Source organism: Cavia porcellus, unplaced genomic scaffold (genome assembly GCF_034190915.1).
Source record: "Cavia porcellus strain 051 isolate PalLab524CR breed Dunkin Hartley unplaced genomic scaffold, mCavPor4.1 scaffold_2, whole genome shotgun sequence".
In the NCBI taxonomy this organism is placed as follows: Eukaryota; Metazoa; Chordata; class Mammalia; order Rodentia; family Caviidae; genus Cavia; species Cavia porcellus.
The window spans coordinates 79,400,000-79,424,649 of record NW_026947485.1 but is presented as its reverse complement, the minus strand read 5'-3'; the positions used below and the strand labels follow the sequence as shown (position 1 = coordinate 79,424,649).

Here is a 24,650-nt window from a genome sequence, read left to right as displayed (position 1 = left end):
CTGAGAGACCACTTGGGACAAGTAGGTGGTTTCCGGAGTCTGGTATGTAGTTGGCACTCAATAAATGTTTGCTGAATGAATGTTCATGTTTGTTGCTACTGGTGATTACTGAGAGGAAGCTTTGATTCTGGAAACTCAGTGTAGCCAGTGATCTGAGATGGAAACATAACCGCCCTTCACCTGGACCAGTGGTGGCACATGTGCTGGTTTTAACTTCAGACAAAAGACACTAATATATGTATAGTTTTTCTAAATGGAAACCTCCATATTCTGGTTTAACTGCAGTGTTGGCCTCTGTGACAAATAAGTGGAACCGGATATAGTCTCTAAAAGGTTCACCATCACTGACCTGGACCACGCTACAAAGCAGTGTTTTCTGTTCAGGCACACCTGCTTAAGTTTTAAATAATGAAACTCAAAATCAAAAATTGTTTCCTGGTCATACCAGTGGCTGCATATTAGAACAGGTGATAGAGCCTTTTCATCATCGCAGAAAGTTGTATGGGACACTAAAGAAAGAAACAAAACCTGCTCGGTAATGAGCCCTTTACTTGTATGCAAGCTAGAAAACCTCAGTATGGCCCATTGCAATTCTACAGAATGTGGAGGAAAAAGACCAATGGGAAAAAAGAAAATGCAAAATAATCTCAACAGAATGTCTTGAGCATTGGAGGACAACTTTCTAAAAAGGGATGTGGCTTAAAAAGTAAAGTTTAACAGATGACCTGTTACTTGTGACTGACATTGTTTCCTGTGGCCTGAGCTATGCAATCTGCTCTTGGAGGTATAGAAAGAGCTGGCTGATAAATGGGAGCTTCCTAGGTATACCAGTTCAGTGATGTCATTGCCTGGTATGGAATCATGTGCTAAAGTGAACATATTAGAGGGGCCTAGAGTGATGAATGGGTTGTCTAGGGAGTTTAGCAGCATTTATAGAAGAGAAGAAATTTTGTGAGCCATGGGGTAATCACGTTTGCATTGGGAGATGCATGACAGATCTAAATGCTGCTTTGTAGGAATTCCATTGGCCTCTGTCCTCACCAACCATGAAGGGCTCAGTGCTAGAGACAATCACTTGGTTCGAGCTGATCTTCAAACCCCTGAAACTGTCAGGCTTCTCCACAGTCAAGCCCTTGGATGAGTGAAAGTCTTCTGGGAATGAAATTATATTGCATCTGTAACTGGGGATTGCTATAAGAGATTGTTTGCATATTGAACCTTTTCTGATGGTGATATAAAGCTTTTCCCTCTTTCCAGAGGGAACAGGGCCAGTTGATCCTTCTCAGGTCCAAAGCACATGAACTCATGCATATGTATGTCTATAATTTGACTAGCAAGGTAAATTGCACTCTCTCCTCATAGTGGGCATGGAAGAATGTCGAAAACTTCCTGCCCCTGTAGCTAACACTGAGAGGTAGAAAGAGAAAAACTGTTGTTTTAAAGCAACCAACACAGCCACTGGAGCACAGTTAAGGAAAGAAGGGGTAGGGAAGAGTAAAGCTTCTTACCTGGAATCCTTTCCCAATTCTGGAAGGACTAATGTCAAGGCCCAGAAAGATTCCTAGGACCAAGCCATGTTTTTAAAGTTCACCTCAGAATAATTAACCATACTTTGTACTTTATCTAGGCTTCTCCCAGAGAACTCTTCTGTGCCCCTAGCATAATTTTGAAGAGTGAATCGATCGTCTGTCAGTTTGGGACACAGAAGACCTTCAGAAGGCATGTTCTTCAAGATTTAAGATACGTTAGACTTCTCAGTTATCTGGTCTGTCCCAGGTGTGGCTACTGTTATAGTTAAACCATATAGCAACCCTATAAAACATTCCTGTTTTACTCAAGTTACAGATGAGGAAACTAAGGCTTGATGAGGCAAATAAAATTGCCCAAATAAATGACCATCTCGAAAGTTAAAATCAACTGTCTTGTTTCTGAGTTCTTACTCTCAGCTAATTCATTGCCTAGGAGTAGTAATTAATTTCAATATTAGTACAGATTTATTGATTTGAATTTCTAAGTTTTTTTTTCCAGTTTTGAGGATTAATCCCAAGACCTTTGAACTAAACTATATGTTGTTAATTTCTCTTTTTTTTTTAGACATGGCCTCCCTAAGTGCCCAGCCTGGGCCTTCTAGGGTGCTGTAGTTACAGGGATGTATCATTCATTACACACTAGATTTCATGTTTTTAGTAAGTATGTTGTTATATCATCCCTGCTTGGTTTTCAAAAATAATCAGGAAAAAGAGGGAAAGGGATGAAGGTCAAATTTTTAACATGCAAATGTAAACAGAGCTGCCACACAGCCACAGATGAGAAGTACTATACACAGGGTGTCAATTCCATGGGCATTTTCTTCTATTTAATAGTGTAACCAACCCAAATGGTTTGAAATATCCCCTCAATATCTGAGACTTCACTTCAGAAACCTGGGTGATGGCTGAGGCCCTCTTACAATTCTTTTGAGGAAAATAAATGGGTTCCTTAGGCTACCCTCCATGTTCCCCATTTACCTACACCTGAACAGCACTCACAGTCTAAACTCAGTTATTCCTACTTTTCCCTGGTGCCAAACAGAGCTTTGGACCCCCTTCTTGAGATGAGCTTAGAAATGGTGGTTGTATCCTCACCCCAGATAAAAACTGAGCCATGTAGCACATACCTTTTAAACTTGTAGATCAGAAATACAGCCAGGCCAAGGAACACCACTGACAGGAGCATCAGCATGGCTGAGCTGCTGTGTCCAGTACCAGCGTCCACCAGTGGGGCTGCAGCAAAGAGAAAAGTCTGGGCATAGGGAACCCCCTAAGCAGTACACAGAACTCGTCCTTGCAGACCTCCACAGCCCTGCTTGTGATCTGGGCACAGGCATCCTTAGCTCCCCCACGAGAAGGGTGTGCTTGAGAAAACTCCTCTGCTGTGCCCAGCGAAACCTGCTGTGCTTGCCATGGACTGAAAAGATGTGTGTTCAGCTTTAGGAAGCAGGAGAAGGTCTTGAATGCTTTTTTTTTTTTTTTAGATGGCCATGTGCTGACATGGCAGTGTGCTGGGAAATGGGGGCTAAACACTAATGCAGTGTTTTCCTGTTTTTCTACACTGTTCTGGTAAGATGCCCTGGATGGGTACATTTGGAATCTCCGTCTGAAAAGTGAGTTGTTACCAAGAACCATTTAGTAAATGAACTGTTCCAGACAGCCAGAAGCAGAAGTCCAAATGGACATGCCCTTTTTATTCTTTTCGTAGTGCAATCAACTTAGATTCACACATTACTGCAAGGCGATATTCAAGTTTTCTGATCCGACCTCCCAACTGAGATTCATGGGATTGGAGGATCAAAGAGAGCCTGAAAACTACCTAGGGTAATCCTGATTGTTGCAGATAATACAAAAATTTGAAGCTGAAGAAATGGCAGGTTTTGTCTGTTATGAGGCAAGATTCAACAGCAGAGCTAGTCCTGAAGGATCATCCTGCTATCTCTGTAGGATGGTGCCAGAGAGCCATGGTTCATGTCCCAAAGCCTTCATAACACCTGATGGTTCTGTTACAATACCACTTTCAGGCATTTGTGGAAGAGTCTTCAGAGATTTGCCTTTCTTTTTCTCTCTAGGACACACAGCATCATGCCCACTGTAATGGTTGACAAAATTGTGTCAACCCGAGAAGCTTAGAAGTTTAACCGAGAGACTCAGCAGGGGGCCAGCAGCCTCACTTTGTAAACATTCTGAGCCTGTGCAAGAAGAGGGCATGGGAGGCTGTGAGTGCTACGCCTGCCCTAGGGTGGGTAGCCTGCATACAGTATAAGGAAGGAAAAAGAGACTTGCTCTCCTTCCTTTTGGTTCTTGCTGCTTTTGCTATCTTCCACTACCTTGAACTTTTACCTCTGTGTGACACCACTCTGCCTTTGAGCCAGCTGAAACCTGCTGAACTGCAAGCAAATTAAATCTTTCCATCTTTAACTTTCAATGTCAGGTGTTTTGTCCCAGCAATGAGAGGAAAGGGACTAAGACACCCATGTTCCCTGACTCCCAATAGGCACTCACCTAATGTCAGCTGTGTGACGTACACAATGACCTGGACTCCTGGCTTCAGCTCAAACTGGACCAAGTTCTGGTTTAGGGCATTAAACAAGATTTCTACAATCTGGAAAACAAGAAAGAGGCTGCATGAGAAGACACGGTGTGTACTGATTCTCCTTTAGGTATTTGTTACCAAAACACAATAATCAACCAAGGACAGAATATTGGGACAGAATCAGGGCTATCTCCTAGGTTCCGTCCTTAGACCCTGGGAAACCAGGGAAGAGCCTGATATCATTTGCTTACCCTGGAGAGAAGAGACAGAAAGAGGCATGTCCATAGTCACCCTACAAACCAGAGCTCTAGCAGATGTGGCCCTTTCACTCAGCTCCTCACTCCATGTACTTTCCTCCAAGCCTTTCCATAATCTCAGGCCTGTTGTGGTTTCCAGTGAAAGAAACTGAACTCATCATTAGCTCTTTAATCTAATCAAGCAACAGTTACAGGGTGCAGAGTCCCCTGCTGGGATTAAAGCAGGCGTGTGCAGACACAGCCCATTCCTCTGCATTTTTATCTCAGACACAATGGGAGGCAAACATCTAAGCAGAGGCTGCCTCCTTTTTATGGGATAATTTTTCCTCTTTACTTTTCCCCAGCAAGTCTCAGAACACATAACATCGATTTAATCACTCTGTAATTCCCACATGAAAGCTGAGGCAGACTTAGGCTGTTGTCCCTAACTCTTATCTTGCTGTACGCGCCTTAATATCACAGCTGCCATTCATCACTGTAATTACCTATTTATCTAAATGGATGGATATTGTAGCTTCCAAATATAGTTCACGAATGCCGCTTGCTATTTCAGAATAAAGAGGCCTTGTAAAATGATGCGTGTGTGGAGAAGCCGCTTTTATTTCTGGCCAGCCTCACATGCAAGCCTGAAACTTTACACAGAAGCTGCTTCTTATGCTAGAAAGATGGATTGTGGCAGCAGCTGTCCTGCTTGAGGACTGTGGATGGGTGGAGGGGTGAGGCACAGCAAGTCCAGGCGAATATGAGAGACACAAAGGAGAGTAAGATGGTGACTTCACACAGGAGCAGTGCGCTTCATTTGTGCTGATTTTGAGTAGCTCAGCACCCTCTAGTTTCTTCTCTCCTGGTTGAGCACACTGGAAAGGTAAGGGAAAAGTGACATGGGATGCAGCCGGTAAGACCCAGAGAGCTGGAGAGGGAGGGGCGTCACATAGTCCTCTCCTGTGCTTTCAGGACCATGAGCAGATGCCAGGGACTCCATGCCTAGATGCTAAGTACAGTGAGTCACAATCCCTTCTGGAAACACTGCAATCCATTTCTCTCCAAAGAAACTTATTTAAAAACTGTTCATTTTCTCTCCAGAAGCAGAAATAAAATTGGCTAGGATTTCTAGGGTCAGTTCATTTCAAGATAAGAGGCACATATTCCCAATGAGAGGGAAACTCAGGTTTCTCTTTCTCCTCTCCTCTCTGTCCTTTCCACTCTGCTCTCCCTTATCCCAGCCCCCCCCCCCCGCCACCCCATCCCAGGATGAGTCATTGGAAGAGGACAAGAGCAAGGGTCAGGATGCCAACCATTGGAATGAATGATCCCAGGTACTATTCCTTTGTGTATAGCTGAATGCTTCTAGCTATTTGCATGAGTGTTTATCTTAGATGAGCTGATTTTTCTTCAGAAATCTGGGTGTTGAGTGAAGAGCCAGAAGCCGGTGTGTCAATGGGAGAGAACCTGTTGACTGGAAAGGAGCTTTAGTGAGTGGTGCAGGAACCATTCTAGCCTAGACGCCTTCACTTACCTCTTCCAGATCCCCCTCATGGCCTTTCCTCCTCTCTGTCACATTCTTGGGTGGAAGGATGAAAAGCTCTGCAGAGGTGGGGAGCCCAGGGAACACAGCAACAAGGATCTGATCTTCTGGGACACTGGTGACCTGTGAGGGGTTCAGAGCAAATCCTAAGGTCCTGCGAGGACTCCAGGTTCTAGTCTTCCCACACCAGAATACCAGGAACACAGTTTGTAGAGCAGGGGGCTCACAGGAGGTTTCTGCATTCAGCACTTAAGCACATCCAAGCTTCCTTTTGGCCTTCCCTAGAACTACTAGGCAAAAAATTACTTTCTTCATCCTTCCTGTACCCTTAAATATATTTTTCCTAAAACTCAAAAGTGTTACAAACGATTTTCTAAAAATTATTTGTTGGGAGCATTTGCAGACGTTCGTCTTATATTTTCCATTTTTCAGTACTAAGGGGATGAGTGTTTCTGGTTAAAACAGGAACAGACTGGCTGCCAATGAGAAATAAGCAGTTATAAACAAACATGGGAAAATGCAAATTAAAAATATAGCAGAACACTTGTTTTCCCCTGTTAAAGTAGTTTTTAAATTTTTTTTAAAAGTTTAGTGGTTAATACTAGTTCAGCTGCAGTAAGGAATTTCCTGGTTTACTGCGGCAGCACTAAAAATTGATACATTTTGCCAATTTGTTTTCTACAGGAGGTACTGTAATGCCATAAAAATAGTCACATAGTTCATTCAGTCACTGTAACTTGGTGAGATAGACCTAAAGACACAATCCAAAATATAGGAAAAGCCACATGCTAGGAAAGATACAACATTATTTAGAATAGCAGGTAAATAGAATTCCAATACTCAAAAATATATTAAGACAGTAGAATCACCTGAAAGAATCTTCCTCTAGCTGTAGCATAATAATGAGCAGTGTGAGGCACCAGAGAAAAACACAGAGGAAGCTGCATTCTGCTCAGCTTCTGAAATTCCTTTAGCTACAGTCTATTCAAATTATTAAATATATAGACAAAAAAAAAAAACCCCAAACACTAAACATTGTTAAGAGGCTGAGATTATGAGTGAATTTTTCCATTCCTGGGTGTGCAGTCAAAGGACTACACACATTGCTTTTATGACAAAAGCTTAATAGCTTTTATCTAAAGCAAAATTTTTGAAAAAAAAAAAAAGACAGAATGAAGTGAGTTTTCCCTCTGCTTATTTTTCCCAGCTGTTGCTGATCCAGAATGGACAAGGATGCGCTCTGGCTGGCATGACACTGGGTCTCACCAAGAGCTCAGGGACTTTCAGTCAGAGCTGGGAGGAGCCTTCTAGCCCTGCATCTACAAGCATTGAATCCTGTCCTAAGGAACAGGCCTGGGATTTATACCACCAAGACTGAAGGCTTAGGCACCAGCTGATGTGGCTATTATTCTTTAGTAGTGCTAGTGTGAGAATCAACACAGGACTCCTCAGAAAGGTGGTAAGCTTTAATAAATGCATCCATACAAAATACAGCACAATTGTAGATGCTGTGGTCAAAGACATACACTGTGGTCTGCATCTTTGTGCCCCTCATTCGATTCTTAGATTTGAGACCTGCAATACTGTGATGGCAATAGGAGGTGGGGCCTTTGGAAAGTGATTAAATCATGAAGGCGGGGCCCTTGTGGGTGGAATTAGTGCCCTTTTAAAAGAGGCCCCTAAGGACCGCTGTACCCTTTTTCTGCCATGTGAAGACATGGTGAGAAAGTGTCACTTATGAGTCATGACATTCCATCTTCCAGTGCCACTGTCTCCTATTATCTAGAGTTATGAGACGTAAATTTCCTTTAGTTGGTGTGAAGGACCAAATCAGGGCCTTGGCTTGCTGGCATGCACTCTCCCATCAAGCTACGAGCCCAGGCCCCATGAAACCACACACTGGGGCAGCACACACTGTAGTATCAGGTGCGCTTTCTATGAGCAATCTTTTTATACAGTGATTTAAAGTTGCTCTGGCGGTCAGTGCTTACAGAGTGCATTTAGTTTTACTTCCTCTCTGTCAGCTCCTCCACTACATCTTTCCCTGGGTCTTCAAGCTCTGCTGTGGGGAGCGCTGTAACTCGTGACTTCCCTGATCTCACATCTCCCTGGGGAAGCCCCTGATCTCCAGAGCCTCGGCTTTCAAATCTGGGCCTCCAGCATGGACATTTGCTCCATGTGAAACCTATTTTTCACCTCTGAGATCATCGTCACCCAGTCATTTCTCATGAGCTCCAAGGCATCAAACCTCAAATCATTACTGTCCCTCAGGCAGGCTTCTGCTACATGCTCCCCACCTTGACTAATGGTCAGGCCACATCCTACCCGCTCTCGGAATCAGAGGACTCCCTCCCTGACACACACGGCACCCATCAGTTACTGTTCCATCACCTCACTTCTGAAAGTCCTTCCCTCTCTCCTCCCCAGGCCCTCATTATCCCAGATCTAGGTAACTGCCAGTCTTTTGCGAAATGTCTCCCCATCCTGGGCCTTTTCTCTCCACTCTCAGCAGCTTTCCTTTGGTACTGCCATTGGAATGGGTGTCTACAGCATTTCTGTACTTACACAAAGTGTCACTGCCTACAGAATACACAGCAAGCACTGTTTAGCTTCTCAGACCCTTCACTATCAGCCTAAGTGTCCTAGCAAAATGTAAGCCATGCTTATCCTTAAAGTTATACATTAGCCCCACCGAACCCCACACTTTCCCCAACACGCACTCCTTCAGTGATCGCATTTGCTTCACCAGGCTTGCATTTGCTTCACCTGGAAGACACCATCCTCTCTTTGGTAAGGGACATATAACCTTTAAAATACAATTCAAATAGCCCCCTCCAAAATCATTCTAGTAGCTTGATAAGTATTTATGAGCTGTAAATTGGTGCCAGGCTTGCCCTTCCCTCAACAAGGAGAATCACACGTCTTCCCTGTTCCTTGGAGACCCTGGCCATGCCACTAACGTAGAGTTCATTGCACATCAGACTCCTTTTTACATTTAAATTGAATGCATTTTGTTAATCATTTCAGTTTATTGTGTAACTCAGAGAGTGTTAAAAAAATCCTTTTACTGTCTCTTAGGCAAATCTGGTTACTGTCTCTTAGGCAAATCTTTTGGTTAATTCTACACCCCTGTTTATTGTCCTGAAACCTTTGGGATGCTGGTGAGTCTAAAAGCCTGGGGTATTCATAGGTAAACAGGCAGCTGACCACATATTAGCCCATCCATCCATCCATCCATCCATCCATTCATCCATAAAGCAATTATGTTCCTGTCTCTGCAATATTTAGAGTAAGTAATGGGCCAATTTCCATCTTCAAACACTAGAATGGACTTTCTCCTTTCCCCCTATTGCTCCCTTCCTTCACACTCTCTGTTCTTTTCTTTCTCTTTTCACAGAGAAATAATCCTTATTTATCTGGAAAATAGTGATTTACCTTATTGAAAAAGTGCTGCTGCTCACACCATCTAGCCCGTTTATTTATTTATTCATCTTGCAGCTTCTCACAGCCAACTTACTTTAACCAGAGCTCTCTTGATGACGTTGCTGATGTCCTGCCTCCACTCGGGAATGTCAGGGTTGTGGTAATCCAGGTTGGGAGAGAATGACAAGAGCTGGGACTGGAAGTACTCTGCAAGGAGACAGAATGTGTCAGTGAGAAGGGCGAAGGTGGCAGGGCCGGAGGCTCTGCCCCTCTGTGGCTGAGGGAGGGAACCAGGCTACACATCCAGGATACTTCAGCTACCGCTCCTCGTTCTCAGTCTGCATCCCGGCTTCTGGAAGGAAGTGCAGACTGGTGACCGGAGTAGGTCTGAGCCTTATCTAGCTCGGTCTGTCCCTCTGTTCTTCAGCCTCCATTTTGGTGAAGGACACCGTCTGAGATCAAAGTAAGCAAGCAGTTGCACAAGGAGGGTTCTGCTCCAGTGAACTGACCTCTGGGAGCCGCCTGGAGGGCTGGCAATGAGGACCTGGTTGGAAAGGGGTTCGCACTTCTCGTTCCCCCAGGTCCTGTGCTCTCTGAGCTCCAGACTGCCAGGAGTAACAGAAGTAGGGTGCAACCTTGTTGCTATGGTATGGATAATGTTCAGCTTCTTAGCCGCGCTGGGGAGTACACAGGTTTATCCACTTTGTGGGAATCCATAGAGTTATACACTTGTGATCTGTATAGTGTTTTGGAATAAGGTTTGTAACTTCAATAAAAATGTTTACTGAAAAAGAAAACTTTGATGAGCCCTACAAAGGATCCTAATGGCAAGTTTCCAGAGAGGTAGAAATCACCAGGGTCAAGCAGAATATAGCTGGGGTCAGAGGCTTCTGTATCTTAGTACAACTTTCTAGAAGACCACAGTGACAGAAGCTATGTCCAGGTACCTGGGAAGGTTTGTGGGATGGTGACAAAGGGACAATCAATGTCACTTAAAGTAAATTTAGTAATGAAGAATGGCTCTCCTGGATTGAGTATGGGGGTGGGGCGGGGACTCTATTACTACTTTCTCATATCTATCTTCAAGCTTATTATCAAGCTTACTGTCAGGTTTTTGAAACCAATGGTGTTAGAATTTCTAACAATTACAAAAATGCATCAGTTTTGTGTAGGTCTTCCCACAGCTTGTTATAGTCCTGCAAGGGCAAGGATCATGATTTCCTCAGAGGTGGAAATCACTGGTCCCCAGCACATGAAGAGTGCGTCTATAAGTGCACTGTAGATGCCTCAGCAGGATGTGAGATCCTGCTCTCTCCTATGACAGTCACCCAGCTTAGCATGGCTTCGAATTCTGATACTGCCTATTGGGAACCCCACAGGACACAAGAAATGCCAAGACTTTCAGAATAAATGGTCATTATCAAGAAAACAGCAGTAACAAATGCTGGCGGGGCTGTGGGAAAGAATCCTTTTCCACTGTAGGTAGGTGTGTAGACTGGTGCAACCACTGTGGAAATCACTGTATAAAAACTAAAACTAGACCTGTCATTTGACCCAGCTCTTCAAGAATTAAAAGCATCATACCACAGTGATATATGCACACCCATGTTTATAGCAGCACAATTTGTGATAGCTAAATCTTAGAAACAGCCCAAAGGCCCATCATCAATTGATAAATGGATAAGAAAGATGTGAAAATTTTTAACACAATGGAGTATGACTGTGCCATAAAGAAGGATAAACTTGAGACATTTATAGCTAAATGGAGACCATAGTTCTAAATGAAATAAATCATTTCACACATATTAAATACTGCACACATATTTAAACACTGTATTGTTTCTCTGATGTGTAAATAAAGACCAAGATATACAATAGATGTTGAGAAATGGGAACAAAATTTTCAAATGAGAAAGGGAACAAGGGAGGGGGTATGGGGAAAGGAAAGAAGGGACAAAAAAAGAAAAAGAGAACAGAAGGAAAATGGAAACAAAGCTAATGTAAATAAACAGGGGAAGTAGGTTTACATGAAGGCTAAGGGAATGAAAAACAAGGCAAAGCAAGATACATCATTTACAGGTAGAAATCTCCCATGATGAATGCCTTCATCATGTACATTGAAAATATACCAATAAAAATATATTTTAAAAAAAGGAAATTGGTGGGCAAGAGAGCATTGCAAGACACTTTCAGGGCTCACCATGAACGGCGATGTCTTTCGTGTCCTGGATGAGGGCGTTTCCAGCAGCCACCTGGACCGTGATGGTGTTGGTCCCCTCGGCCAGGAATGTGAAGGAGATGCTGCTGTCCAGGGTGATGAGGGGCTGCAGGAAGGAAAAGCCACAGCACTGCTTAGTCCTGGGGAGCAGGGACAAGACTCCCTGCCTTGCCTATGAATCTCAGGATGTCACAAATCTGCAGAGCAGACTATCCCTGAGGGATTCAGACTTGGATTCTCTTTATTCAGGTCCCTAACACTAATTATTTTTCCAGGGTCTAGGAGAATATTAATACACATTAGAGACATGGTAAATTGTTAATCCTGAGGAGCAAGGAGGAGACCTAATAGTTTAGATTTTTCACGTCATTCTGTTCTTTCTCCTGGGGCAAAGTAGCAGCAGCTTCTGGAACTGCTCCTCTTGGCTCTGGGAACAGATCATTTCTTTTCTTCCCTGATATCTAAGGTCATTTGTATTTTTATCCTGTATTCCCTAGTCCAAAGGACCTTTCAGAGAAGTGACAACATTTTACTCACTTCTGTATCCCCCACTCTAGGCACACTGTCATTCATATATATTGTACACATATTTATTTATTTACATTTATTTACATTTATTTACATTTATTCACATTTATTTACATATGTGAATTAGATGCGCGATCATACTGTTGGCTTTGTTTTGCATCTGTTTTCCATTGTGACACATTTTACCATTTTTATTAGGCTAGATAATATGCAACATAACTGTAAAAATGTTTTTAATTTTTATTTCCTGTTTCTCTTTCCTGAATATCATAGTTAGAGACTAATCAAAGTTAAAGAGAGACATAAAATAATTGTATTTTTCCCTGGAAATTAAGATCTTGATAAAAGCAGGTGCGTATTACGGGAAGGCAAGTCTTGAGATTGAGAATCACTGTCTGGTGGTTACCTGAAGGCCCAGGTTCTCCCAAGTCCTCTGTTGTTTAGAAGTAAGACATGACAGCAAGAGCCCAACCCAAAAGAGACCACAAAGAGAAGCCACAAGCACCTGACCAGACTCAGAATGATCTCAGGAGAGTGAATGATGATGCAGCCAGCTGCCCTGGCCGGGGAGGAGTGGGCAGCGCTCAGCAGCCCATGCACGGCTGGACAACACCCAGCATTTGCAGGGGCTCCAGGAGCCTGTGGTCATTGTTCCCTCTGCAGCACTTGAGTTCCTTTCCAGCTCACAATTTAGGACGTGACTTCTGAAATAATAATTTGATTTTTCCTCCAGATTTTAAAACTCTTTAGCTCTATTTTATAACCAGGTGAATGGTTGGTGCTGGGCAAGATTAGACACTGCCTTAAATGTTGGACACCCTTTACTGTCTGCTTGCTAAGTTTAAAAAAGGAGGGGAGTGTGTAAAGATATGCATGCTCCCCTCAAAGGTCCAAGCGTTTTTCTCTTCACATGACTCAATGATAGTACAGACAAGGAGACACCCCCGAATCACAGAGATACGGTGCAGACCCTGACACCCAAGACTGCTTCAGGTCTTGCCTGGACAAGGAGCTGCAGTCAGGGTGGGACTCACACAGTGGCTGAGGACCAGAGAAAGAAAACATTTGCCCCACATTGCCACCCTCTCCAATAGATCAAGAAGAGTAACTTAAAATTCTGTCTGTGTTACTGTGTTAATGAGTGACCTTGGGCAAAGCTGTCACCATTTGGAATCTTTTTCTTTATCCAGGGTAAAAGGTCCCAAGAACTTGTGACAGAGTCTGAGCGACTGACAAATGGCATTAGGCACAACGATCTCTAGCTCCCTCTGGTCAGCCCCTCAGGTCTCCCTGCCAGAGGCCTTCAGTTGCTTCAGCTTTACTTAGGTCCTTTGGAAACAAAAGGAGCTACCTCTATGCATCTAGCATGATGGCTAAAGGCTTTTAAATGATAATACCACAGTCTTATAAATATGGAGCAAATTAGAATTCTCATATGGTTTTGCTGGGTATATAAAATATTACAGTTACGTAGGGAAAAAGTCAAGTTTTATAAAAAGTTGCAAGAGCTGTTTTCTTCTGAAGTGGTTGCACTATTTTATGATTTAGCAATTGCAATTCTAGGAATTTAATTAATAGAAAAAAAATCAAGTAACAACAACAGCAGCAACAGCTCCAGCAGGACTGGGGATGGAGCTCAGTGGTACAGGCTTCTGCCTGGCAAGCACAAGGTCCTGAGTCTGATTCCTGGTACCAAAAAAAAAAAAAAAAAAAAAAAAAAAAAAAAAAAGAAAGAAAGAAAGAAAAAAAAAAGAAAAAGAAAAAACAAACAAAAATAACTCCCAGCAGCTTATTTGTAACACTTAGAAATTCTTCAACAGAAAAATAAAAGCACTATAGTATATTCATACAATTAATAGAATAAAACAGATATGTAAATGTTTATATTTGTATTTACATATTTACATACACATAATTATGTATACACATTTATAATTATGTATATGTACATACACTATAAATACATATATATATATATATATATGGATTCACAAACCATAAGTGGTGAAAGAAGCCAATTAAACCTTTATGAAGTTCCAGTACAGGCAAATATAACCTGTAAAAATGTAATAGTGGTTGTTTTTTCTGGGATTAGAAGTGGAGCCTAGCCGAGCGGGAACACAACAGACCTGGCAGTGTACTATCCCGTGGCAGGAATCTGGAATGTATAAGCAAACACCTTTGCCAAACTTGGAAGTGCAGTGGAAGTTTGCACATTCCATTGTGAACATATTTGACAGCCCCATGATAAACTGTGGAGGAATCTTGAACTGTAGTTAATGATTCACAGGCTGTGTCATTTGAGACCAAGCACATAGGCTTCTTAAATTTATTTTGAAAGAATTAAAGAAAAAAAGATGGCTGGAAGGATAGAGGACTGGACAGATCAAAATGTGATAAAACGAGACTCGTAAATGTTAATAACAGGTGACAAGTGGTAGGCAGATTCACTGCCAAATTCAACTTCGGTGTACGTGTGAAAAATTCAAACTCAAATATGGGAAAAGTTATAACAGGAGCAATCAATGTGCATTCCATCACATGGTCCCTCCCTTTTGGTCCATTGTCCTCAGCTTTCTCTTATCTCATCCCTCCTGTCACAGCCAGGCATTTTTCTCCCTGAGGAAACTTTCGCTAGAGGTGTGCATGGTCTTCTCTCTTTGTACCCTTTTTATTTCAAGACTTGGGTGGTTGTGCTGTCTTGGCCCATGATTTTACGTTCTGAAAGGAGTGAAGTTCCTCTGGTATGGACAGATTAAATCCTCTCTCCATCTGGCTGTGTTCCTGGGCATCGCGGAGCATGAGGGCAAAGGGTTGCAGGACAGAGGGAATGCCATCAGAGATGGGCACATACCTCCAGACTGCTGGCCTTTCAGACCTAGAGCCACAGCTAACACACTGCACTGTGCGGAGCCACTTGGATGGTGGCTGGCCACAGACATCCCTGCTAAGGACACAGCAGAGGCTAATTCTCTTCTCCACATTGCTTTTGTCTTTCATCAGCAGTTATGGCAACATGGCTAAATTCATCTTCCCTGCAAAGCAAGAGTGCGCAATTGGATTCCTGAGTTCTTCAGTGGCCCTGATATCTGGTGCCCAATATTAAATTAAATCAAGAATTTTAAGGTTCATTTACTCAAATCTATTAAGCGAGCAGACATATTCATTAGGCTGAATCTCTGTTAATCCTAGCAGATTGGTCATTGCGAGCCCCCCACACCCAGCAGGCAGCCAAATGAGATCTCTGTCTCTGCTATGTCCAAGGCACAGGGCCAGTTCACAGAAAGAGCCTTGCAATCGCACTTCCCAGCCTGCTCAAGCTGTGGGTTACGTCCCTCCCCCTGAGGACTCTCTCCTGTGCAACAGTTCACATAGTACCCAACTGAGCCCGACAAGAGATCCATAAAGCTCTGTGAAACTCCTGGGTTATGCAATTTCCAATTGACTAATGGAACAGGTTGCTGTAGGAAAATATTTGAATGCAAATCATACCACTTTCCCAGGCAGAGCAAAATATGGTAATAATGCACATTATAGTATCTCCACATTGAAACATGTACACCTTGATAAAAGCTGCTACTCACAGATGGGAGAGACTATGCAATCTGTAGGCTTGCTTTACTTCAGCAGATTACATAGTGATGTGTGAAAAGTGCTTATTAAATGAATCAGAAGGGCAGAATACATAAATGTGGATATACCGTACTTAGAACTTAAATACTCAGAAAGCCAAGAAAGCAGAATAACGTAGAATAGCATTTATAATCACATGATGACTATGGGATTAATGTGAAAATTCACTGGTAAAAAATGATTATCTTCAATTCATATGTGTGTGTGTGTGTGTGTGTGTGTGTGTGTGTGTGTGTGTGTATGAAATATTTAAAAGCATCAAACTTCCTAAAGGACTGTCCATAAATTAGGTTTTCTCTTATCACCCTATCTTAAATCTGAGTTTGTATGAGACAGTAGGAAGTATACACTTATGTCATTCAAAGCTGTCTCTCCTAACCTCCTATCTTTCAGTTTTTCTTCCTCCTTCTACCGAAATGAGTTTTCACACAGCACAAGGATTCTCAAAGCCTTACCTTTACACGTAGACCCTTTCTCCCTCTAAGCCTCTACTCTACTGCTCCTTTGATGACAGCATCAGACCAATTTCATATGTGGCTGAGTTGGTGACACACAAAGCCTGCATCCATCACTTTCTGGGCTGCTTGACCCAGTCAGTAATGATACAGCCTGTTGTCTTCCCTTCTTGTGTCTTTTCTTGGATGTTAACCTTATGTTTTCAAACAGATTATATTTCTTGAAGGTAAAAAATGGAATTTACAGTGCTTTGTACTCCTCACAACATCTACTACACAATGCATCTTCTGAAAGGGCTCCACAGAGGTTCTGAGGTGGTCTCACATCCCCCAATGATAGGTATGTAAGCCACAGCTGGATTTCAGGAATATACGCTCTTTTTATTTACTTAAATATCTTACCCGTTCATCAGTGACTCATTCTTGTTTTCTCACCTGGAATGTGATCTCTTTGAAGGAAGGGAAAATAGCATATGTACTCTTCTCCCCAATTGCACCAAGACAGGGGCTGGTTATAAAGTAGGGGATCAATTCAATGGTAAACTCAACCACCAGGTGAACCTCTGCACAGCACGAAGTCTTTCTGTCTATCTGTCTCTGTCTCTGTCTCTGTCTCTGTCTCTGTCTCTCTCTCTCTCTCTCTCTCTCTCTCTCTCTCTCTCTCTCTCTCACACACACACACACACACACACACACAATAAAAAACACTACCTTCCAAGGCTATTAGACTAAATGTTTCTCTGCAACATGTGATAACTTATCCATCACTGATCTTCTGATAATTAAGTAAAATATTATACAAAGCTCTGTAAAAAGCCAGCATTAGGAACCAAGAGCTCTCCAGTCACAGGACTCACCATGCCATCTAAAGACATTTCTCCTTTGCCAGTCAAGTGCAGTGCTCCTCGGATGAATTAGTGGATACCATGGCCTGTGGGAAGCCGCCTATGATGGCGCCCATTTCCTGCTTCCGGGTTCTTCCTGGCCTGAACAAGCCCGCCAAATTGTCATGTCTGCCCAGTTACCCGTGACGCTAGCCTATCAGCTTGTTAGACGCGCTTCTCTGTGATTGGATACTGCTTCCCCTTATAAGAGGTTGTTCCTGCCCCCAACGGGCGGAAGAGGAACCAACGTTGAGGGTGGCGGACCTTGTTAGGTCCGGTTCGCTGTACGCAATAAACTTTGAGAGCTGATCCTGCTCGAGTCTGGCCTCCTGTCTCCCGCGGCTCCGGTCATCTGGTGGCCCGTATGGGGAAAAAAAGTAAAAGGCTCAGCGACGTGCCTCTTCGGCCGGGAGGTGCGATTGCTGTCGCCTGCGGTACGACGGAGGACCTGGCCCAATAACAACGGAAGGCCCCGAGCGCCTCTTCTCTTCACCCTGATCAGCTACGTGAGATACAGCGGTTCCCGGGACAGGTGAGTACTGGATCGCCTGGGTTGGGTGGACGCACCTAACAGATTTTGAGCGCCACACGGGTGGACGCCGGTCTTTTTTTTTTTCTTTGCATTTGTTTCGCTTTCGTTTCACCATTGTGGGCAACGCTGCTTGCAAACCCCTCGCTGACTCCCTAAGAGTCCTGCTTGCGGACCCGAGGCATCTACATAAACCGGGTCACCCTTTCGAGATTTCTGGCCTGGTTTTGGCCCACGGGCTCTCTAACCCTCCTGTCATGGGAGAAGTTAGGAGGGGATCTTAGATGCGCCCGAGAAGAGGGACGCTTCGATCCCATGGTTTTACCCCTGTGGGAACTGATTAGGGCTTGTCTGACGGACGAACAAACCCCCGGGCTTTGCTCAGCCTGACAGGCTCTTGACAAAGCTCGATCCGAGTGCTCGGAGGAGCCCGAAGTCACACCTGACTTTGGGCCTCCAGAGAAACACAAGGGCTCCGAAGCTCGCGACCCATGGTCGCCCCCTTCAGGGTGCCAGGCCCTACTGCACCGCCGTGGCCAGAAGAGGAGTTGCTCCCTGGGCTGCCACCTCCACCCGTGGCCGCCAGAGGGCACCCACAACCTATGGCACCGCCCTGGTTAGAGGGAGAGCTACTTCCTGGGTTGCCTTCTGCGCCCCCATCTGGGGAGGGAGGAGGACGTTCCTTCCACCAGAGGGTATGGTCGCGGCTTCCCTTTGAGTGTTCCGGTCTCCATGCATTCCCGGTAGCCCTTAGAAATTAAACAACTTAAAGCTATCAAGGACGCAGTTTCAGCTTATGGGCCCAGTGCGCCATTTACCATGGCGCTTTTAGAGGCATTGGCAGGTCTGTGTGATCTCTTCACCTCAACAATCTATTGGTGTTAACCCGAGAGGACTGCGCCCCAATCATATTTGGCAAACACACATCCCAGAATTCGGAAAAATACGTACATGTTTCGGTTGACACCGCTTCTCAGGTTATGTTTGCTTCGGCAGAACCTGGAGAAAGGGCCACCCATGCTATTAATCATTGCCTGGCAGCCTGGGCTGCTTGGGGAAAGCCCAATATACTAAAAACAGACAATGGTCCTGCCTATACCAGCAAAATTTTTATGACATTTTGTCAACAAATGGAGGTCACTCTTAAACATGACATTCCTTACAACCCCCAAGGACAAGGCATCATTGAACGATCCCATCGGACACTCAAGGGTGTCTTACAAAAACAAAAGGAGGGAATAGGCCATGGCCTAACGCCCAAAGGAAGAATATCATTGGCACTCTTTACCATAAATTTTTTAAACCTTAATCACAATAATCATTCCCCTGCCATGGAGCACAATAACCCGTCCCCAACCGACAAAGGGCTGGTGAGATGGAAAGATGTCCTTACAGGACAATGGATGGGCCCGGATCCAGTGGTTAGCTGGACCCGAGGTGCGGTTTGTGTCTTCCCACAGGAACCAGGCTGCGAACCGCTGTGGGTCCCGGAAAGATTGACGCGAGCAGTAGGATAAGCCCGCGGACACAAGTCAACTCGACCCTTCTGGGACCGACGCTCAGCGCCCGAGACCATCTACAAACTAAAATGTCTGGTTTGGAGCTTTTTCTATTCTGTAGGTTCCTATTAATCACCCCTGTTCGCACAAATTTGACCAACACTGTTAAAAATATGACAGCTTGGCTGCAAGACACCTACCTACCTAAGTTTCACAATTTGTCCCTCATAGTCAGTCAGGAACTTGACAATATGGACGGTATCCAACTAGGTCCAGTCAGGGGTTCTCCTGGCCCAACCTGACTACTTGGATCCTGATTGCCGTGGCCATCCTAGTGGGGCTTGTGGTTATTAAATGCTTGTTAGATCGCCTCATACAAACTCAGCAGCAGGTTAAGATCACAGCCATGGCAGCCATGCAAATGGCAGCAGGTGGCCCATCAGGCCAGCAGGCCGCCGCATATCTCCTTCACATTGCAGAACATCAGCTATAAGAGCTGAGTGGGCAAGCCAATGACGGGTAAGACGGGAAAAGCCCTCCCGGTCAACCTAAGACAGGCTCCACTCAGATATACATGGCCTATAAGGCCAGGGGTCCCTCCCGGAGTCAAATTATTGGCATTGAGATGCGAGACCAAGGGTACTGCAGTGCCATCCGCCCCAAAGGTTGGGGGGAAGGCAGGAATGAATGTCTATATGCATCCAGGTTCGGTTCACAAAGGCCTGGCCCTGCGAAAAAATGAACCACTCACCTTGAGCATGGTCCTGGCGCAAGGATATGCACAAAACAGGGTGATGCACAGCAGGGTATAGACCTCTACATTCTCTCATGCCTCGGCCTACAAGGTAGGCCCACTCCTAGGTGTCTAACAGCAACAAGGTCATAGACACCTTGGAGGGACCCACAGACCATCCTATTTTAATAAATAAAAAAGGGGGAGATGTGGGAAGCCGCCTATGATGGCGCCCATTTCCTGCTTCCGGGTTCTTCCTGGCCTGAACAAGCCCGCCAAATTGTCATGTCTGCCCAGTTACCCGTGACGCTAGCCTATCAGCTTGTTAAACGCGCTTCTCTGTGATTGGATACTGCTTCCCCTTATAAGAGGTTGTTCCTGCCCCCAACGGGCGGAAGAGGAACCAACGTTGAGGGTGGCGGACCTTGTTAGGTCCGGTTCGCTGTACGCAATAAACTTTGAGAGCTGATCCTGCTCGAGTCTGGCCTCCTGTCTCCCGCGGCTCCGGTCAATGGCCATCTTGATGTGTTTCTCGCATGGAACTAGCAAAGAGTACTGAAAACGCTTCTCTTAAGAATGGAGCAAATAACCACTTTTGTAGAGAGGATCATAATCTCTGGAACCAAGTCTGATTTGTCACATAGATACAGATGCTACTAATGCAAATGGTGAGCATGGTGGGGCCTGCTATTGCCAAATGCTTGATGTGTTCTAAATGATTTGCAAAGCACTCTCCACTTAATCATGGAAGTGATAATCAGTTCAGCCAACACTCTGTTTACTCTGGCATTACAAATAAAACCGAGACTCAAACACATTAAAAAGTTTGACTAAAGACATATGGCAAAGAAGACTCTGTCTAGAATTCAACATTGGTTTCTTTTATTCCAAAATTGCTTTCTCTCTCTCATGTATTGTCATCTTATTGGTTCTTTGGGAATAAAAGCCAACTTGTGAGACCATTAGGATCTGAATGCTTACATGGCACTTCTTGCTCCAGTTTGTAGAATGAAAATTTCTCACCAAAGGAATACCCCTGATCATTGATGAAACAAATAAAACCATAAGGTCAATACATAATCTAAAAATCAACCTCTCAGAATAGGGCATACTGTGTGTGTGTACACCCACGTATGTGTGGGTATGTCCATGTGAGTGAGATATTTCAGTTAATAACCACGATGTCCATGTATAAGATATTACTACCCTTGGTTAGTCAGACAGACAGACTTTGAGATCCAAATCAGGTGATCTGTTTAAGATGATGCAAATAATTCATAGTTTAATAAAAACTAGACTCCTCAATTACTTTGTCCATTTGTGGGTTTTCTAATCAAATACTTATAAAACTCTGTATTGTCCTTCAGCTCTTAAAATCAACACTGAAAAGGAAAAAAAAATAGTATTCTAGAACATAGTGTGTCCCCAGCTCCTGGCAGGCTTCTGAATAAATTACTGTTTTAAGAAAAGTCAAGAATTGGCCTTAATGTACACTATTGTCTCGCAGTAAAGATCACCAGGACACTCACAGTGGAGAGGTCTCTGATTTGGAAGTCAAATCCTTATACTCTCAGAGAAGAAATTAATTTAAATTCCTCCCCTTTCTAACTTCTCCCCAATAATTTTCTTTTTCCTCTTATACATATGTATGTGACTTTTGAAGAGAGATTGTTAGTCTTTAACTTCTAGGAGAGACACCTCTACTTTTCTAGCTAAAATATCCTGGGTTCAGGGTAGATGAGAATTAGGAGCCCTGGTTTGAGATCAGGCCCTGGGCTAACAGTGTTTTACCTTGTGACTCTCGTCACTCACTGAAAATTTCCTATCTCTGTTGAATGCAACAGGGATTTTATTAAGTGACCTGTCTGTCTATTGTCCTAGAGAGTAAAAATTCCAGAAGTCATCATCAATCACCTACACTAAAAAAAATTGATTGAAAAACATGAGAAAAAATTCACACTGAAAGAGGCTCTGAATCCATGAATCATGATTCATCTTTAACCAACTCATTCTGAGTACATTCCACATGGCATAATATGAGACATACATTGGAGAGTACATGTTGTGTACTGAGTAAATAGTGTTGTCTTAGTTTTCACAACCATAAGTGAGTCAGGCATTATTCTCTGCAGTGTGGCATAGGTACCTTACGTCCTAGGAGAAGGAGCTTGAACAAGCTCCCAGACTCAGAATTAGCTGTGCTGGAAATCTAACCACGATTCTGAATCCAAGCTTCATGTTATCTCTAGTGTACCACAGTGGCACTAGAGACCAGGGAGCAGCCCTCTTCCACTCTTACCATTCAGCGTTGATGGGAGAGAAATTATTTTTCATCACTACTAATAAATGCTGAATATTTCCCTTCTCTTCGTCCCACACATTTCCAAATCTGATCTGATCTTTCTTAGATTATTTTTTAAACTAAAGCTTCCTTCAAAATGAGTAATGCCAACCACATTTCAAGTTTTCAAAGAAAACGTAAGTCTGAGAGTTGAAAGATCCAAGGAGATCCAGTCAGTCATTGGAAGATTCTCATAAGTTTATGAATTTTATAAACGTGAACTGACCATGTTCTCCAAATAAGTGTTGGAAAAAGTATCCTCGTCTTTCTGTCAAAGAAAGGAAAAGGAATCATGATGAAGTATATCAGCACACTCAGTCTTTAAAAGTAATCCTCCCTTGGGGAGGCTAGTGAAACAGAAATGAGCCTGCTAGGGTTTCGATCACAGTCTAACTTTCCTGGGGAACTGTGAATACCCTATAAGGTACACAGTCCAGGGACACTGACTCTCTAAAACATTGAGACCTATGCTTCTAGAACACTTCTCCCCCTTTGACAGCTCACTACTGCATTACTATAGCCCTATTTATAGCAGTTCTTCATAACCAGCACATCCTATACAGCTATCAAGGAGAAGCTACTAGTCATAATAAAAGGTACATAATAGTGTGAAGAGATGGAGCAAGCAAGTACCAGGCACAAGTATGACAGGGATGCTGAGAAGATGAGAACAGGAGTTTAAAGCAACTATTATTCATACACTAAAGGGTCCAATTAGTAAAATAGAAATCATGTCTTCCTTGTTAGTTGACAGGATATAGCTTATCTTAATAGGAGTCTCCTAGCTGAGAAGAAAGGGAAGAATGAAAAGACGCAGGAGAAACCAGAGCAGGCTATCCAAGGATGTGTGATAACTACAAAAGTTATAGTACATGTAATGTGAATACCCAGTTGGGAAGAGAGGAAAGGGCTGGAGAAATATGGAAACTGATGCCTGAGGACTGCCCCGGGGTAAAGTCACAAACTAAAGACACACAAGTTCTGTGAACACTAACCAGGACACATGCTGAAATCTCAACTTGTGGGCGCATCATTTCCAAATTGCAGGAAATGAAAGAGAAGTCAAAAGTACCAAAAGGGTCAGAGGAAACAAACATTGTCCATGTATAAAAGGTAAGAATACATCCAACTTCTCTGCAGAAACCATAAGTTAAAAAGAAAATGGAATGATATTTAACACTGAGGGGAAAATAAACACCAATTATTTTCTTAGAGAAAAGACCCAGTAAATTATTAATCATTGTCCTACAAATTTATTATTCAAAAGTGAAGAAAAGAAGATTTTCTTAAGACAAACAAAAATTGTTGGAATTTGTGGTGAGCCCATCTGTGTTGCAAGGTATTTTAGAGAAGGGGAAAATAATGTAGATCACAAACTCTGAACTACATAAAGAAAATAGATAATTAAGGAAAGAATAAAAGAAAGGGTTTCTTTTATATTTTTATATTTTAATGTAATACAGCAGATATTAATAGAGAAAAATATAAAAAAGCACTCTTATTTTTATGGAAAAAACAAAATTTCATAACAAAAAGTTAGACATATAAGCTTAAATATTGCATGGTGAAACTAAAATTTTTAAAAATATTTTTTCTTATTTTTAATTGACCTAGTTGATAAATTTATTCAAGATCATATTACCAACATGTATTTTCTTATGTGAGCTTTAGCACAGACCTTATGTATGCTGTAGATATATAAGAGATGGGAGGGAAAAATATGATTATTTTGGTATTATTAACCACTCACACTAACCAAGGAGTCAAGTGACGTTATTTAAAATGGGCTTAGATTAGTTGTGAATATATATGGAAGTTCTAGACAGTCACTAATAACTCAAGTATGTTTTAAACATAACTTAAATGGTTAAAAGAGAGAAAAATCAGTATGAAATCCTGGAACTTCACAACCCATTAATCAATGGTATATGATTGACATCAATCAACTAGTTCATTACAAAACAGCAAAATAAACTCTTCTCAAGCCCACAAGGACATTCCCCAAGCAAACCCATGTGCTAGGACACGAAAGCACACTTTTACAGATCTAAAAGGACTGTAGTGATATAATGTAGTCATATAGTCAGATTCTAATCAAACTAAACTGTAAATCAGTAACAGAAAGATAACCAAAAAATCAGCAACTATGTGAACCCTGCACAACATACTGCTAAAAAACACAAGATTCAAAGAAGTCTCAAATGGAATTAAAAAGGTTTTGAACAATAAAACTAAAAATATAACCTATAAAAATGTGTAGGATGCAGCAAAAGCACTTACTGGAGGAAAGTTTACAGCATTGAACACGTACTTTATAAAATCAGCCACTGAAGCTTCCACTTTAGATAGCTACAGAAGAACAAATCAAATACAAAGTAATCAGGAAAAAAAATAGAACAGAAATCAATGAAACTGTAACCAGGAAATCAATAAAGAAAATCAATGAAACTTAAAGTTAGATCTTTGAAAAGATAAATAAAATTGATAAAGCTCTAACCAGGCTAAGAAAAAAAGACAGAGGACATGAATTACTAGCATTTCAAATAAATGAAAAGATGTC

General features: G+C 42.8%; 1 protein-coding gene across 1 annotated transcript in view; it reads right to left on the bottom strand.

Annotated features, from left to right (window-relative positions):
• Positions 1-24,650, bottom strand: part of Sorcs3 (sortilin related VPS10 domain containing receptor 3) — a 591,788-nt gene that overhangs the window by 5,730 nt on the left and 561,408 nt on the right. Inside the window, exons 21-25 of the mRNA XM_063244673.1 lie at positions 11,471-11,594; positions 9,365-9,477; positions 5,839-5,970; positions 4,035-4,134; positions 2,657-2,762 (exon numbers count right to left, since the gene is read on the bottom strand). Coding sequence (XP_063100743.1) covers positions 2,657-2,762; positions 4,035-4,134; positions 5,839-5,970; positions 9,365-9,477; positions 11,471-11,594 — 575 coding nt within the window. The remainder of the gene's footprint in view (positions 1-2,656; positions 2,763-4,034; positions 4,135-5,838; positions 5,971-9,364; positions 9,478-11,470; positions 11,595-24,650) is intronic.